Genomic DNA, 19413 nt, shown 5'->3' with positions numbered 1-19413 from the left:
GAAGGGATAAGTGATGCTACTACTTCGTGCATTCTCTTTTCCTATCAGTGAATGGCAGGGAGAATCACTTAAGAGTTTTTCTAGCTAAAAAGGGTCATTTGTCTTTTGCTTCTTGACACTTCAAAAATTCATTCTGCCCAAGGAGAATGAAAAGCTATTCAGTAGAGAAATAGGACTGCTTCCTTTCCTGCTCCCTTTTTACTATTCTTTTGACTTATTTTTCAATTTTTCATTGATATGTTGTATTTTTACATCAACTTTCATTTCTGAAATCATCTCTTGTACCTCCTTTATCCAGAAAGCCAGATTTTGTAATAAAGAATTAAAAATGGAAGAGAAAAAAGGTAATTCATTAAAACTAACCAGCATAGAGATTGAGTTTGACACCATTTAGTGTTCCACATTGCTCCACTTCAGGAAAGAAGGGAGGGATTTATTCTTTAAAAAAAGTTTCAGAAACATTGAATAGTCTGTCTTTAAAAGATTTTTTTTTGTCATATAAATATCCTCCATTAACTTGTAATAGTCTTAATATTTAAGCAGAGTATATGATCATCCTGTGTGGTATTTGGGGAATGATGGAAGAGTTACCATCCTCAAAGCCCTCTCTTACCTCCATTTTCCCACTCTTGGCAGTATGGCATCATGAAAACAGCAATGATTTGGAGTCAAAGGACCCAAGTTCAAATTTTGTTTCTTTCATTCCCTGTGTGACTTTGACAAAATTATTTTCCTCAGTTTCTTCTCCTATAAGATGAGAGAACTGGATTATATAATAAATTAAATCTTTTTCTTTTCTAGATGCCAAGAAACAAGGTTTAATAGAAGGTTAGAAATTTAACTAAGAAACATGCTTTCCTTTGGACTAAGGATCATAAGTTTAGAGATGGAAGAGACTCAGAGGTCATTTTGCAGATGAAGAAATTGAGGTTTAGCTACATGAAGTGATTTGCCCAAGGTTACTTACACATTTAATAAGTGGTAGAATTAGGATAACAGACCCAATACTCCAACAAGCTCTAAAGACAGAGTCTAACCATGCATGTTGCTTTGGACTGGTTAAGGCACTTACTGATTTCCCCATTATTACTTTTCTCCTGGAAATATGGTCATATTAAGGTTTTTTTTGGCAAGGCAATGGGGTTAAATAGCTTACCCAAGGCCATACACAGCTAGGTAATTATTAAGTGTTTGAGGTCAAATTTGAACTCAGGTCCTCCTGACGCCAGGGTCAGTGCTCTATCCACTGTGCTACCTAGCTGCCCTAGAAATATGGTCATATTGAGACCACTGGTCTTACCTGCCTAACAAGTTGTTAATTTATTTCTACAATGTATTGCATGTGGTAGTTGCTTAATAAGTGTTTGAATGAATGAATGCATGTTTTCTGATTGAGAAATTCATTCATCGCTTATTAAACACAGATTAAGACACAACTTTATTTATTTAATGTAAACTCTTACATTATGGTAGAGGTGTTTATGATTATACAAATGTTCCAATGTGCATCATCAGTCAGTCAACAGGGATTTAGTAAGCACTTATTATGAGCCAAAACCTATTCTAAGAACTTAGGAAATAAATAAAGGAAAAAAATGCCAGGTTCTGCTCTCAAAGAGTACATATTCTGATAGGAGAAACAGGAATGACTTCCTTCTGAAGGTAAGAATGGACCAAGTAAGTCTTGAAGAGAGGCATTAAGAGATGGAAGTGTTCCAGCAATGGGCAAAAGCCAATACAAAGATACAAGATAAGAGATAGCTTGTTTGGAGAATTATGAGTAGGCCAGTAGAACTGGATTATAAAGTTTTTTGGAAGGGACTAAGATGAAGAAGGGGAGAAAGGACAGGAAGAGGTCAGGTTATAAAGAACTTTGAATGTCACACAGAGGAGTTTATGTTTGATTCTGGAAGTATTAGAAAACCCCTACAATTTTTTAAAGAGAGAGAAGTGACTTGATCAGATCTATGCTTTAGAAAAATCACTATTTCTATTATAAATTATATCTAAGCATGTAAGAAGCACACAAGATATTGAAACCAGACAAAAGAGAGGTCATATTCAACTTGGCAGGTTGGAGAATAGGAGAAATCAGAGAAGGCTTCTGGAGGAGGTGGCTTTTGATCTGAGCCTTAAAGGATGGATAAAATGTCAGTTTGACATAGGGAAGCAGGCACAGCTATATAATTAAAGGCATGAATATATTGAAAGGGCATGACATATTTGTAGGATTCATTCTTATTCTAGTTTGACTGGAACATTAAAGAACAAGGGCAAGTAAGGTGAGATGAAGCCAGGAAGTTAGTTTGGGGTCAGATTATGGAAGAACTTAAATGATCAATCAAGAAGTTTAACTGAATTTTCTATTACTTACCAAGTAAAATCTGACTTCTGAAGAACAATAATTTGTCTTTGGAGAGATGATTTGAGCATTCTAGAAAGCTCCAACAACTTGAAAACAAAACTGAAATATCTTGAGAGTATCCTGATAAAGAATATGAACCTTTAGATATATGCTTTGCGAGGATTCTTCCTATACTAGTGACAGATTTGTAGTGATCCATCAAATCTTTCTCCTACCTTCTCTTTTTTGTGAATCATCCCAACTTTGAGAGTTGGGGGCATAATATTTGGGTAGAGATCAGTGAATAGCTTACTAGTCCATCAGAGATTAGAACCCATGACATTGCATTGGCACTGAGCTCTACCAACCGAACTAGCCAAAATCAAATAAAAACTAAGTTAACTGAGTAACTCTCAAATCTAATGTATCAAAAGTGGAGAACTTTAGTTTTTCCACATTAGTTTATTTTAGGGTTAAATTAATATTTGGGGGTGGCTAGGTGGCGCAGCAGATAAAGCACTGGCCCAGGAGTCAGGAGTACCTGGGTTCAAAGCTGCTCTCAGACACTTAGTAATTACCTAGCTGTGTGGCCTTGGGCAAGCCACTTAATCCCATTTGCCTTGCAAAAAAAAAAGCCTAAAAAAATCCCTAATATTTGAAAGAGTAGGAAATTGAGATCCAGGAAAATAAGGTCCTAAGACTAAGGTAGGTCACTGGCTAAATTAGTGGTAGAGCTCAGATTATCAGTTATCAGTTCTGATAACTCCATCTGATAGCCTCAGAATTTCTTGGAAGTCGGTTTGGGCATTCTGTTCAAAAGGATGAAAAAGAGAAGAACAGAGAAACTATATAACTTGCTTGAAGTTTCTCAGCATCCCAAGGGCAGACCCAGGAATAGAACACAGAGAAGAGATTCCATCTCATCATGGTTCCAGAATGTCTCTCTAATATAGTGAAATCTAATAACAAATAACAAATTTACCCTTATGTAAGTTTTAATTAGTTGTTCCTAGGGAGGCTTAATGAAAAACTAATTAGAGTAATAGAGAGAAGAAACACTACTAAGTGACTGGGGTTAATTTCAGTAAATTATATAAAATCACTTCATAAGGAGTCACAAGGACAATGCTCATAGAATTGTAAAGGCTGTCCTATTCTAATAAGACTAAGATCTGGCTGAGACACATATTGAATGGAGATCAGACTATATGGCTTCAGGTCTGTAGTTTTATGATGAGGCATCAAGAAATGGATGGACAGTTAGGATATCAGATAGATTTGGTAGTGGATGTGACTAGAAGTAGTTCTGTTTTCTCATTCATGGGGTGAGCGGCTGTTGAAACAAAGATTTTTGGCTCATAGACCATCCTCGTCTTCTAATCTCACAACCTTGTTTGTTCTATGTTGTACCTGAAAAATTCCTAGGACAAACCAAGACATGTGAAAAGGACCTTCCCTCTCCCCCCATGACCAGTCATTAATTGGTTTGGTCATCTGTCTTTTCCACATGTTCTGTCCCAAATCTGATTCAGTTAATTCTAGGCAACATGTTTCCAGTGAGCCTTTGGTATAAAGGAAGGTCTGATGGACAATGATCAATGTAGAACAAAACAGAAAACTTCCCACTCTTATCCTATTTGTCCCCTCCAGCAGATGTGAATAGCTTAACCTGCTATGTCCAATAGGAAAATATATACTCAATACAAGTCATATTAGGAGATACTAGGCTCTGTGCTAAACACAAAAATACTCAGTCAATAAATATTCATTAAACATCTATTGTTGGCTAGGGATCATGCTATGTGCTAGATAAGGCTACAAAGAAAGGCAAAAGCCAATCCCTGACCTTGAGGAATTTATGATCTGACTGGGGAGACAACATGAAAAAAATCATGTACAAATAAATTTTACTTAGGGGAAAAATTGGAGGCAACCAATTGAGGGAAAGCACTTGAATTGAGGGAGATTGGGAAAGACTTCTTTCAGAAGGTGGGATTTCATCTAAAACTTGAAGGAAGCCAGGAGGTAGAGATGAGGAGGAAGAGCATTCCAGATATGGGAGTGGGAGGGCAGCCAGTAAAAACACCCAATCATTGTTTTCAAGGAGTTCACATTCTAATGGGTAGATATATGCAAGTGATTATGTTCAAACAAGAAATATTCAGGTGAAATTAGAGAGAGTCTCAGAGGGAATACATTAGAGGGAAAGAAGAAAAGATTTGTATGGTTTGGGGTAGACATCAGGAAAAGCCTCCTGGTGAAACTGAATCTTGAGCTAAGTATTGAATATGATCCTCAGATTCCATTGCTCAAAGTGAAATAGATATTTTCTTTTAAATTTTAATTTTATTCCCTCCAGGATTATATATAGGAATGCTAAATTGATGCTTTGGAATCATAGGGATCTCCCACATCCTTTACTTTTTCTTTTTTTTCTTTTGCAACACAATGGGGTTAATGACTTGCCCAAGGTCACACAGCTAGGTAAGTATTAAGTGTCTGAGGTCAAATTTGAACTCAGGTCCTCCTGACTCCAGGGTCAGTGTTCTATCCATTGCACTACCCAGCCATCTCTGTAGGAACTTTATAAATAGGTTTGTAGAAATAGTTATGGGTCAAATAAGATGGTAAGGAAATGGGGAGTAGAACTGTTAGTTGGGGCTCTGATTGTTCCAAATAGGGACAGTGCTTCCAAATGTCATAGTGTCACATTATCATAGATTCATAATCACTCTCCCTTTTTTTCCCCCTCCAGTGTGAATCCCACTATCTCTATCTTTGTTCACTGAAGGATTCAGAGACAAGGAAATGATTGAATAATAGAATAGGCACATGAATGACCTCTTCTTCCCAATATATGAAGGAAGAAGTAGATTCAGGAGATTGCCTAGTCAACTTAGTTTGTCTCTTTTACTTCTCATGGCCACCAATTCTGTACAGTAGAATCATGGAATGCTAGATCCAGAAGGCAAGACATAGAAGTCTGTAGGGGTTATCTGAGTTTTCTCCTTTGTAAAAGGAAGGCATTGACTAGTTTAGGTAAGTCACTTAGGATCATAGAATCTTAGATTTAGAGCTGAAAGGGACCTAGGAGACCATTGGGGCCAAGCCTCTCATTTCACAGTTGAAGTAAATAGAGTATAAAGTTTAAATGATTTACCCATACAACTATGAATAATAGCAATATTATTATTTTTATTAATAACAATAGTCTCATTTATCTAGCACTTTGCAAAGCATTTTATCTTGTTTTATCTTTATAACAACTCTAGGAGGAGATTACATTTTATGGATCAGACAGAGAGAGGTTAATTGACTTGCCCAGGGTCACAGCTAATAAGTATTTGAAGATGAATTTTTATATGGGTCTTTCCTTGGACTGCAAGTGCAAGGCTCCGTCTAGTGGGCTACCCAGCTGCTTTTAGGACCTAGGTCTCCTTATTCCTAGTGTGTGATTATGCAGACTTGTCTTTTTTTTTTTAAAGTATAATCATGGAACACAGAACTGTAATTATTTTCTTGGTTACAACTTCACCTTTGGTGGTTACATGTTTTTAAACAGGAAGTGCTCCCCCCTCTTTAAATGTAGAAGATGAATTCAGAGAAACCTAGAAACCAAATGTCTTGAAGTATCTGTCTTTCTTTGGTTTAGAGGAATGTTAGGGTAACCTCAATGGCTTCCATTTCAAAACACCATTTTAAGGAAAAACACAGAGGCCTCATACAACTGTCTCTGGGAGTTTATTAAAATATTAGTTTTCTAGGTGTGTGCAGCTAATTTGCTTGCCATAGTGTTTAAAAATAGTCTCTAGAAGAATGGATTCCATCAAAATCATTAGCAGAGATGTCCCTTTCATTATTTAAACCACAGAACATGGAGCCAGGCTAAACTGAGTGGGCAAAAAGGACCCTTTGGATGCTCTTAAACTATTTTCACATAAATCACAGTCCTGTAAAATGCCGCAACCTCTGAAGCATCTTTCCATGTAGAATGGTCAAAGTCTTCAAGAAAGGTCAGCTTGTTTGGCCTTGTGGGTATTTGTCCTGACTCAGGTTCAAAGGCTTTGTTATTTATAGAGGCTGACCTAAGCATCCCCCACACTGAGAGGGAATGAAATAACAGGGATGAAAACTGAAAGGTCACCTCAGTCAAAGCTGCTGCTGGAGAGAAGGGATTGGTGATGTCATAGTAAGACACCCCAGCTTCCTTAGAGAGACTCCAATAGGGTTGAAATTTTGATAGCCCAATTGATGACTCCTACAGTTTTTCTGCCTTGCCCTTTGTAAGCCTGGGGCATCATATGAGAACTAGAAAATGAAGGTCACCTGAGGAGACACCAAAGAACAATAGAGTTATTGCCACAGAAGCTCACCCTTTCTCTTCTTGCCAGATCTCCTCAGACCCTGAAAGATCTGGCAGACAGAACTGTAGGTCATGGGAGAGGGTTGTTGGCGCATGTAGGGAAACAAGTGGATGAAGGGATAACCCAGGGGTCTCTTGTATCCCCAGAGACTAGACTGTTCACAATGGAGATTGGGTTACCCAATCTTCTCTCTCCCTATTCCCTCCCCAACCTCCACCCTCCTCTTATTTGAGATCTGTGAACAATTGGCTTAAGTGCATTCAAGGTTTGCTTTTGGCTTTCCTAAAGAAGTGGATGCTAGCTACTGATTGGGGCAGAATTCCAGAATGAAAGGGGCCAAGTTTTCACTGGACAGACCAGAGTTAGTTCTAGCCAAATGGGATGAGATTCTAGAAAAAACAAACAAAACACAAACCTGCCCACTCATTATCCCAGAGGGATGTCTATTCACTTAGACTGGCATAGGCAGATGGGGGGAGGCAGGGAGAGAAGGGGAGGCACAAAGACTTTCCTGGCAAAGGGCATTGCCTTCTTATCAATTTGTGGAGGCTAAACCCAAGTGGAAAGGGAGTCATATAGCTAATGAAAATTGAGATGGTACAGAATGCCCTTTCCATCAAGTTACTAAATCAGATTAAAGTATTTTCCCCCTTGAAGATATCTTCTTTTTCCCTCCAGGCCTTCTCCCACTTTTCATTTTAGTCCTTAATTCTTGCCCTCAGTGATAACATTATAAGTGGGTGGGCTGGTGTAATCTTTGAAGAGTTCCATCAAAAAATAAACCATGGGGATAGAATTTTGCATATTCTCTTAAGTTGCAAACACTGTATTAGGTGATTTTGCTAATTAAAAAAAACATCACAAAAGAGGGTTCAATGCTGAAATTGTGGAGGGATCAATAGGATCATGGATTTAACTCTAGAAGGTGCCCAAGGAGCACCTTCATTTTACAGATAAGAAAATTGAGATTTATCCTGAGAGATTAGGTGATTTGCCTAGGATTGTATTCATTGCCAATAAATATTTATTAAGTATCTATTAGGTAAGTTACTGTGCTAAATGCAAAATACAAATACAAAAATAGAAGACAATTCCTACTCTCAAAGAGTTAATCTAATGGGGAAAGACAACATTAAAAAAAAGTTGAAAAGTTCAGGGGAGTTACTCTCTTATCTCACTCTATGTATATGTCTTTCTCTCCTCTCTCAATTCCTCTTTTCTCTCTCTCACATCTCTCTCTCTTTCTCATATTCTCTCTCTCTCTCTCTCTCAGTCTGACACTACCTCCCTTCTTCATTCTCTGTTTCTCTATCTCTCTATGTATAGGTCTCTCTCTGTCTCCTCTCTTTTTCTTTATGTAATAAGTCTGTCTTTGTCTCCCCCTCCATCCCTTCCTCATTCTCTCTCTCTCTCTCTCTCTCTCTCTCTCTCTCTCTCTCTCTCTCTCTCTCTCTCTCTGTCTGTCTTTCCATCTATCACCTACTATACAATATAATGAAGCAGTTATGATATAAAAGTAAATTGAGATAGCTTGGTCTAGCAAATGGAGAGCTAGCCTTGGAGCCGAGAAGATCTGGGTTAGTCTTGTCTCATACTATAAGCTGAATGACCTTGGATAGGATGCACTTCTTACTGTCCCAGGAAACTCTCTAAAACTATTGGCTGCAAAGCAGCATCTGATTCACAGAGGTGGAAGGCGTTGCCTCACTAGGAGTTCCAAATACAGATGAAGTTAAAGGTCTGGACTACTAAAAAATCAAATTAAACTAATCAACTGTATTCATGATCTCACACATTCAAGGTTTCCTCCAATGGTGAAGATTTTGACTCCTCCATGCCTGCCTATCCTGGACAACTTTAATCTGTGTCCTCAAAATCTACCTCAATGTGCTAGAGACTTTCCTTGCTTTTTCCTTGCATCATGGAAGACCAGGCAGTCCATCTGTTTCCTTGTGACTATCCTGTTTTTCCTTTGGGTCTTAAAATTGATTTCATCCTTTACCTTTGATCCTCTTGGGAGATCCTTGTTGTTCTATATTGCAAACGGCTCATACCTATCATGTGCCTTTTCCATTGCTCTCTATGTGATCCCCACCCTGAGTTCTTCATAGGCAATGGTGTTCCAGGTTCCTTCCATGAAACCACACTGGTAAAATATTTATATGACAAAGAAATAAATGAACAACTGTTCTTTGCTGGGAAGATTATGACAGGGTAGGAGAGGTGAGGAAAAATCCATTGTAATTTTTTAAAAGCAATCTAACTTGCTATCCTTTTTGTTTTCAACTCAGCTCAAAGCTATCTGTATGTATTTCCAAGAGCTGAACATTCTATTGAACAAAGTTTAAAGGTTATTCATGTGGATGGATGCTGAAATCTAGATAATAAACATGCATCAACTGTTTGGTCCTTCTTGTTTGGATGGTCAGGTCAAATTCCTTAGAATGATCAGATCTTTTTTGGAAGGTCCTGCAATGCCTTAGAGATTGATATAGCCAACATAGAATTATTTGTGGAAGACCCCACCATCCACAAGGAATCCTTTCTTAACTTAGATCTGAGGCATCATTTCCTCCAACCTGGTGGTGAATATTTTTGGTGAGCATACCTTTATTTTATATATCACTTTTTTTGGAAGGTGGAGAGTGGTTATTGAACAGGGTTAAATTTTATCCTTACTTCTTTCAAGAAATCCTGAATGATCATGATATATTGATGGGAGAAATCCAGATACAAAAGTTGGTAAAGGGGAGTTTTATTTCACCCAGTCAAATGACTTTTCATAATCAAATAATAAACAAAATGTAATCTTAAATTCTTCCCACTTTTCATTTAATAATGAGATGGTAAATGTTGTCTGTTATTGCACAAACTTACTTGTTCTCTATTAATACCTTAATCTATTATCATGTCTACAATGCATGTATAGAAAGAAGACCTCATAAAAATAAAGATTTCATACTAGTAAAGGTTTAATAAGAGTATAACCATCACACAAGTTTAATCAACATCATTAATATTTTCTGCATCACTTTATTAAGGTTAGACAATCAACAAAATAATAAAATGTGATCTGATTACTAACATTTGGCAATTTTTGAGATGTAAATACTCATACTGAAATTTAGCAGTTGACTCAATAGCAGTTACCCCTGCATGGTACTTGTGTTGAAGTTGTGATTTTTTTGGAATAAGAGCAGCCCACATTTTTGGTATCTTCAGATGTCTTGTAAATGGGTCCTTCAATACACTCACAATTGTATCACCTATACCATGATTCTCTTCTATATGTATAACAAATACATACATACATATATATATATATATATATATACATACACACACACACACACTTATAAACTCTGGATAATAAAGAAAAAGGGAATTAAAAAAATTCTAAAATATAAGTAAAAGATGAATAATGTCTCTCCTTGCAAATACCTGGGACATTTAGGTGGTACAGCCTATAGAGTATAGAAGCTTGGAGTCAGGGGTACCTGAATTCACAGCCTCAAATACTTATTAGCTGTGTGACCCTGAGCAAGTCACTGTTTGCTTCTGTGTTCTCATTGCAAAATGAACTGGAGAAGCAAATGACAAACTATTCCCATTTTCTTTGCCAAGAAAACCTCAGTTGGGGTCACAGAGAGTTGGACACAATGGAATGACTCAATAACAATAATGAAATAGTGACAATAACAACAACTTGCAAATACTTGTAGTGTGTGTGAAATTCTACCATTAGAGTACTATGTTTAGGGCACATATTCTCTGTCCCTCATTTTTTTTTTAGATTTTTGCAAGGCAAATGGGGTTAAGTGGCTTGCCCAAGGCCACACAGCTAGGTAATTATTAAGTGTCTGAGACAGAGGTGCCCTTCTCAGAATTATTTTCTTAAAGGATAAAATACTTAGGATTAAAATGGAAACTAATTATATTGATATGCAATTGTCAAAACATTTTTTTAAAAAGTTCATAAGCCTCAGGTTAAGAGCCCCTGTTTTAGATTAAGCATCACTCCTGCTTGCAAATCCCACTTTTGAAATGTAGATACTCTGTAAGGAGTGACACAACCCCATTCATTCAGAGACTAATGATTTAATCTAATCACTCCTTCCTGGTAGTTCAGAGGTTAGAAAAAGACAGTCTATCTCCCTATGGATAGACCCTAGGTTTCTTCTTTTCTTCCTCAGCAGCTTCTTCCCCTTAGAGGACAATGGCACAGATAAGGGGTTTACTCCTTGAGTAGTATTTAAATAGATGACTAGGTTCATAGAAAAATAGATAAAAGTGAGCAGAGGAGGAAGTGATAGTGACCCGTGTATTCATCACACTGTCTTCAAGATTGGTTCCCTTGACTATTCATAGTATATCACCCAACAAAGAAGTACATGAAGGAGCCTGGGTTTAGGAATTTTTATTGGTCCATAGGACTTACCTTTAAATAGGATGTGAGAGCAATCTAATGTTTTATGACTTGGACTGTGATATTGTCATCTGAGAAAGTCCTGGGCATTTATTATGATAGGATTACATTTCAGTTTTACTCATGAGTAGATCAGAATTCTAACCTTGTGCACCCTGGTAATCTGAAACTCACCATCAAACACCAGGCCATCTTGTTTTCATTGTAAGCCTAGATTCCAGGTTAGCATTGTGATCTTGAGAAACATTATCCAATACCCCCATGATCCTTTGTTCTTTGAAATGGCAAGAAGACAAGACCTAGGAATAGACTGAACTAGCCCAGCTTTAATGGGCTCCATCAACCTGTAAGGACAATGACTAGAGCTTCCTTTAGGAAGGCAGGGGAAAGGTGACCCATCATCAAAGAATCATATAAATTTTTTAAAATTATAGTACATTAAAAATAATTGAAAGAGCATATAATTTAGTAATCAAAAGGTCTCAGTTTGAATAATAACTGGTCAGTTAGCACTTGTGCAATTTGGAGCTAATCATTTAATCTTTTCAAACAAGAGATAGTCCAAAAAGAGAGTCAAAAACCCAAGAAAATAAAATTCAAAGTAAGGATGATAAGATTCAGAGCTTGAAAGAGACCTCAGAGGTCATTTAGTTTAATCCTCTCATGAGGAAACTGAGGACCAGTGAGGTTAAGAGATTTCATCAAAATTATAGAGGTAGTAAATTGTACAAACTATTTATGGGCAACTGGTTGGTGCAGTGGATAGAATGCTAGAACTGAAACCATGAAGTCCTGAGTTCAAACATTCACTATCTGTGTGACCCTGGGCAATTTAGCTAACCAATATTTGTCTGAGTTTCCCCAGGGTCCTTGTGAGGACAATGAGAAAATATTTATAAAGCACTTCATAAACCTTAAAGGATTATATAAATATTAGCTGTTATTATACTGGGATTTTGACTTTGGTTTTTTCTAGGTAAGATTGTATCTGACCTATCTTAGAGAAAATTATTTGCATTTATATCTCAATACATTTACAAACACAGTCAGTCACATTTGTATATACATATGCATATAAATTATATATAATTATACTACCTGTGTATAAATATGTATTGTCTGTATCTAAACATATGTACCCTGTATGTGTGTGTGTGTGTGTGTGTATGTGTGTGTGTGTATGTGTAAAATCCAATAGATTGATGGACTTGGAATTAGAAAAACTTGGATTCATCACCTACCTCTTATACATTTACTAGTTATGTACCAATGATCAGGGTACCTTAACATCACCCTTATGCAATTTTTTAAGATTTTAAGGGATAGATCAGTTCACACTGGGTCATTAGATAGAGCTCCCCTGTTGGCAGTTTATACATCAATGAAATTATAGACCCTTGATTCATAAGTATATAGTTTTCATAGATTAGCAGATTCTTTAATCACCCTTTAGGTGAGAACTTTCTGTGATTCCAAGCCCTTGACTTCTTTTCCCTGCCTATAATAACAATCCATAAAAACAAGCCTAAGAAGCTTATTTCATTTTTCATTCAGTAAGCATGTATTAAGTGCCTATTAAATACAGGGTACTTTTACACAGTCAGTCCTCAACAATGGGAGTTTAACTTTTTTGACTTCAAATATTTGAGTGATTTTATTCACCACTTTATTATTTAATTATTTGTTTTTTTGGCAAGTCAATGGGGTTAAGTGACTTGCCCAAGGTCACATAGCTAGGTAATTATTAAGCATCCAAAGGCAGATTTGAACTCAGGTCCTCCTGACTCTAGGTCCCATGCTCTATCCACTGAGCCACCTAGCTTCCCCTAAACATTGGATTTCTCTTTCTTTTTTTTGTTTTTTTCCATGTGCATATTTTTTAAAATTTATTTTTGAATTTTACAATTTTCTCCCTAATCTCACTTCCCTACCCCCCCCCACAAGACAGTCTGATAGTCTTTACATTGTTTCCATGCTATACTTTGATCAACATTGAATGTGTTGAGAGAGAAATCATATCCTTAAGGAAAAAAAAAACAAAATATAAAAGATAGCAAAATTACATAATAAGATAATTTTTTTTAAATGAAAGGTCTTTGGTCTTTGGTCTTTGTTCAAACTCCATAATTCTTTCTCTGTATACAGATGGTATTTGCCATCGAAGATACCCTAAGATTATCCCTGATTGTTGTACTGATGAAATGAGCAAGTTCATTAAGATTGATCATCAATCCCATGTTATTGTTATGGTGTACAATGTTCTTCTGGTTCTGCTCATCTCACTCAGCATCAGTTCATGAAGATCCTTCCAGGGTTTTCTGAATTCCCATCCCTCCTGGTTTCTAATAGAACAATAGTGTTCCATAATGTACATATACCACAAATGTTCAGTCCATTTCACAATTCCAATTCTTTGCCACCACAAATAGGGCTGCTACGAATATTTTTGTACAAGTGATGTACAAGTGATTCGGTCTCAGACACTTAATAATTACCTAGCTGTGTGGCCTTGGGCAAGCCACCTAACCCCATTGCCTTGCAAAAAATAAAACAAAACAAAATAAGTGATGTACAAGTGACCCTTTTTCATGATCTCTTCAGGGTGTAGACCCAGTAGTAGTATTGCTGGATCAAAGGGTATGTACATTTTTATTAACCCTTTGGGCATAATTCCATATTGCTCTCCAGAAAGATTAGATGAGTTCACAGCTCCACCAACAATGCATTAGTGAAACAGATTGCCCACATCCCTTCCAAAATTGATTGTTATCCTTCCTGGTCACATTGGCCAGTCTGAGAGGTGTGAAGTGGTACCACAGAGATGCTTTAATTTTAATTTCTCTAATCAATAAAGATTTAGAGCAATATTTCATATGACTATGGATAGCTTTGATTTCCTCATCTGTAAATTGCCTCTGCATATCCTTTGACCACTTGTCAATTGGGGAATGGTTTGTTTTTATTTTTATAAATTTGATTCAGTTCTCTATATATTTTAGAAATGAGTCCTTTGTCAGAAGTACTAGTTGTAAAAAGTGTTTCCCAATTTACTAACACTGGGATTTCTAATGACTTATTTAAGTCGTGTTACTTCCAATGTACTTATCACTTATGGGAATCTATTGTCAAGGATAAAGGAAGTCCTAGTTCTACTCTAGTTCTCCTGCATAACATGATTTAGGAAAGATGCTGTCAATTTGGAAAGAATCCAGAGGGATGTGACCAGGATGGTGAAGGAACATGGGACCATGTCACATAAGGACCCCTTAAAGGAACTAAATATGTATAATCTGAATAGAAAAATGTTTGGAGAATGATCTCTTTTAAAGTATTTGAAGAGCTTTCCTAGCAAGAAACATTAGATTTGTTCTACTAAGCCACAGGGGAAGAATTTTAGGGGAAGATAGATGTAGAGGCAGGAAGAGTCAGGCTCCACTTAAGATCTGATGCCTCATGATGGTGTGGAGGTCATCCTAGGTTCTTGACCTCTATGCCAGTAGAATGAAAATTCTGTTGTTTCTACCATGATGGAAAGAATTTGAAAACATTCTAGATGATACATCACATCTGCCTCTTTGAAAACTGGACTAGCTCAGTAGAAAGAAATCCATCACCAGTCGACTGGACACATGGAAACTAGGAAACAAACAAAAAAATAGAAAATGGTCCTTTGTCCTATACGGCTTGCCTGGACCTCCCTGCCCCCAAACCCAGCTCCAACAGTGACAGCAACAGAGTGGTAGGAAGGCAGGGGAGGGGATGAGAAAAATCACAGTTTTCAGATCATTGATAAACAGAAAATTTAAATATGAGATCCTTATCCTAAAAAAGCAAGATAACACACCACTGGAAGGATTAATTCACATCAGTATTGATATTGCCATAAAAGAAATTAGAAAACAAAAAAATTTCAATTATATGGAAATTTTCTTTTGGGAGAGGCAAATAAAGGAGTTAGTTTTATAATGTATCCAAAAACAATGAGAGCTATTATTTCTTGGAACATTTTAAAGTATTTGAAGAGCTTTCCTAGGAAGAAACATTAGATTTGAATTTTACAATTTTCCCCCTAATAATAATTTCATTTTGTAGTCAATAACTGTTACAGAAGATCAGGAAATTCTATAAAGGACTTTATGAGATCTTCCATATTAAATCTACTTGAAAGTTAATACCTGGTAACATCTATCCAAATGTGGGCATGAGAGAATGGCTAAATATATGTTGTAAAATATGATTTAGGAGAAACACATTTGAGAGGCCCTAATTTTATAGACTTTATAAAAACCTCATGCCTATTTTTCATAAATAACTTCTTGAAGAAGAGAGTTAAGAAATGGTAGACAGTCCCTTACCTTCCCCTAAATGAAATAGATTATATCTGAACTGTCAAGAAATGATTGGTTATTGATATGGTAGTCATTTCTTTCTCAGATGACTATGCACAGAGCAAATATTAAGATTACCCATGTCAATTAGAGCTAAGAATGAAAAAGAGATGCTGTGTGTAATCAAGGTTACCAATTATAGTAGAGCATTAGATTCTGTCTTGTGACTATAACATTATTCTTTCCAGGGTCTTCATAAGGAAGAAGAAATAGAACTAAAGAAATAGACATCCATATCTATTATATGTACCTATAGCAACATAATAGTATATATTTATATGTATCTGCATAACAGGGTGCACAGAGGAAATTTGTCTTTGAGGAAACACAATTTTCTTAGATTAAGACAAAGAGATTGATGATATCCGAAAGAGAGTAGCATACCAAGCACTTAGAAAAAAATCACATATCTTAGTATTACTGAAAGATGTATGTGGATTTTCATGTAAAATATTGGAAGGAGTAACTACATAGTTGAGATCACAGATCCATCTAAGTTTCAAAGCATTTACTAAAGAATGTATGAGAAAGGGAAAGAGTATGAATTTCATAATTCTTCAAAAGACATTTTAAGATCAATGTGTTTATGTGGTTTCTTGTTTTCCCTGTGGAAATGTCAGATGTTACTCTTGCATTTTTTTCCCTGAAACTTTGAGTTACTAGACATTGAATGCCATTAGACTCAGATTTTAACTAACAGAAAACATGTCACTCTAACATGGAATCTTGGCAAAAAAATTAATGGATCTTGTCTAAAACAACAACAACAGTAATGATAATAATATCTCATATATAAAATGGGCATTGTGGTTAAAGAAAAAAAAAACCCTCTAGCATTACCTCTAATTTTCAGAGGAGGAAACTGAAACTTGGATGGAAGTTACTTGCTTAATGTCTGACACAAAGTTTTTTCCCCTTCCATTTTATGCTGTCTCTGGATGTTTCATTAACATTTCATTGACTGGAGTCTCTGGAAGTCATTGTCAGTTACCAAGGAAAATTAGCTAAAATTGGAAACTATTAGATTAACAGCTTATTTAAGCTCCCTTTCCTTGACTTCCCTTGCCTTCCTTGCCTACCCTTTCCTTCCTTGCCTTTCCTTGTCTTCTCTCATGTTTTGGAGTTTGTTAGTGACTACTACATATACCAGGTGGTCTATAGTTAAGAGAAGACTAAAGGCATTGCCAATGGACAAATTGTAAAATGGTGAGGGCTGTGAATTATCATCCACAAAAGGTGATTTCATAATTTATTCAGGAAATTCAAAACATAAAGTAGTTTGATAGCTTAAACTAAGCTAAAGAGAGAAACCCATAAACCAATGCTAAAACAAATAAATAACTAAAGAATGTTAAATTTTATAAAGCATTTTCCTCACAACACCCTAATGAGTATTTAGTGAAAGTACTATTATCCCTATTTTACAGATGTGGAAATTGAGGATCAGAGTGGTTACTTTTCTGTGGACAGATATACAGCCTTCTGTGCAATGTAGTGCATAGAATTTCGCTAAAAGAGTGATATTTTGGCCGCGGCTTCCCCTCAGCGGCGGCTCGCCCGTCAGCCGAAGCCCGCTGCGATGGGGGCCAGCCGTGTCCGCTAGGTGATGCAGCGGATAGAGCAAGAGCTGGAATTCAGGAAGCCTTCTCTTCATGACTTCAAATCTGACTACAGGTTAAAAAAATTCCCAAATGAAGAAGACTTTTTTCAATATGATGGATTCAGAAGCTCATGAGAAGAGGCGAAAAATCTTGACTTCTTCCCAGCAAGATATATCTCATCATGCTGTTAATGAGTTTAAGCATTACCTTTGTGGCTGCTGTGCAGCCTTTAACAACATCGCAATCACATATCCCATTCAGAAGATCCTTTTTTGTCAACAACTGTATGGACTCAAAACCCGAGGTGCACTACTTCAGTTACAGAAAGAGGGATTGCGAAACTTGTACAGAGGAATTTTGCCTCCATTAATGCAGAAGACCACAACATTAGCACTTATGTTTGGTCTCTATGAAGATTTCTCTTACATTCTCCATTAGCATATCAGTTCTCCTGAAATTGTGACTCGAAGTGCAGCCACTGTCCTGGCTGGAGCAACTGAGGCCCTTCTTACACCACTGGAACGTGTGCAGACATTGCTGCAAGACCACAAGCATAACGATAAATTTACAAACACTTATCATGCTTTCAAGGTTCTGAAGTCCTATGGAATTGGAGAATATTATCGAGGTTTGATACCCATTCTTTTCCGTAATGGAATCAGCAATGTACTCTTTTTTGGCCTTCTAGGACCCATCAAGGAACAATTGCCTGAAGCAAAATCTTGTACGGCTCATTTGATTGATGATTTTATCAGTGGAGGTCTATTGGGAGCCATGTTGGGATTTTTGTTTTTTCCAGTGAATGTTGTCAAAACTCGAATGCACTCTCAGATTGGTGGGGAATTTCAGTCTTTTCCCAAAGTTTTTGAAAAAATATGGCTAGAGCGTAATGGGAAATTGACACATCTTTTCAGAGGTGCCCATCTGAATTACCACCGATCCCTCATATCCTGGGGTATAATCAATGCAACTTATGAGTTTTTGATAAAGCTTTTATGAAAGATGTCATCAATAAAAAGCTCAATAGAACTTCTGAGAAGACTTTCAGTTATGCCCTGGTTATTAACAGGCTGAATGCTAAACAGTGTCCTAAGTCAAACTGAGCAAGATGAAATATGAGCAAAATAATTTTTCTTGGGGATAAAAAATGAGAATAAAGGTTTATGGACGGGAAAGTTAAATTATTTTTATTGATACTTGCTAGGTTTAGACTTCTGTTATCAGTCACCATCAGTATTGATGGAAAGGTTCAAAGGTTGTTAAGAGTGATTTTTTTTAAAGAAAAAAGTGTAAATTCTTTGAACCACTTAAATTAAAACTTGAGCTGCTGTGAACAGCTGGAGAAAAGAGTAATAGTGTCCTGAGATTTCTCAGACTTCTTATGCCTCACTTCCTTGTTTACTCTCTAGAGCTGTAGAAAAATTTTTCTCTAGTTTTTGTGAGGTTTAAAATTTAGAGGGACCGAGAGGAAAGCAAAATAGAGTAGAGAAAACCTATCTGTAAGGTATGGGCTTTTCATGAAAACTGCCTACCTTCATCATAAAGCCAAATGTGTATATTTACCAAAATTGTGTTGCTCTTAAGTCATGTGATGGTACTGAGTGCAACCTTTAGTCACAGAATATTTTTTTGTTCTAAAAAACTCAAATCTAAACAATTACAACCTCCACTTTTCCTTCTTAGATGCAGTTCTCTTAATTGATCCAAGATTTATGTTGAGCCATTCTTGAATGACTTTAGATGTTGATTTATCCAGGTTTAAAGTTAAATTTCATTACAAAAATGAGGGAACTTGAATCTGTTAGTTTGTTCTTTGAAACAAAAATTTTCATTACATTTTCATGTGGCATAGAACTGTTTTTTTGAGTTAGTACATCGTCAGCAAAGGTATTTTGTTTCCTTGCATAGTAATAGTTGGGTAACTTGAAATTCCACTCTCTTTCTCCATACCTCCCCCCCACCCTTTAAAAAGAAGCAGCTTTATTTAGTTGCTACTTCATTTCCATCTCTGCTATGAGTACTGGCTGCAAAAGTTCATTATTTTGTAGACTATACTTTTTTCTGATTTCTGAATATAAAGAAAAAATGAACTCTTGCTTTCTGTAATACTAGCTAATTTTTGCATTCACCTATAAATTTCTTGGGACCCTAATTTTAGATCATCTTCATAAATCATAACTAGTAAAACTCAGCCAAGTCTCAAGCTCCTTGAAATTTTAGCAGTTGATATAATTGAAAGTTAGTAGCTAAACAAGTTGGAAATAACACTTACTAAAGAAATGGGATTTAA

General features: G+C 36.4%; 1 protein-coding gene across 1 annotated transcript; it reads left to right on the top strand.

Moving 5' to 3' along the window:
• The first annotated feature begins 17160 nt into the window (after positions 1 to 17160).
• Positions 17161 to 18258, top strand: LOC141500331 (mitochondrial nicotinamide adenine dinucleotide transporter SLC25A51-like). The gene is given in 1 exon segment (XM_074203428.1): positions 17161 to 18258. A coding segment is annotated over 1 exon segment (909 nt). The 5' UTR covers positions 17161 to 17213; the 3' UTR covers positions 18123 to 18258.
• Positions 18259 to 19413: the final 1155 nt, after the last annotated feature.

Source organism: Macrotis lagotis, chromosome X, assembly GCF_037893015.1.
Source record: "Macrotis lagotis isolate mMagLag1 chromosome X, bilby.v1.9.chrom.fasta, whole genome shotgun sequence".
Taxonomy (NCBI): domain Eukaryota; kingdom Metazoa; phylum Chordata; class Mammalia; order Peramelemorphia; family Peramelidae; genus Macrotis; species Macrotis lagotis.
This window is presented reverse-complemented; position numbering and strand designations above follow the sequence as displayed.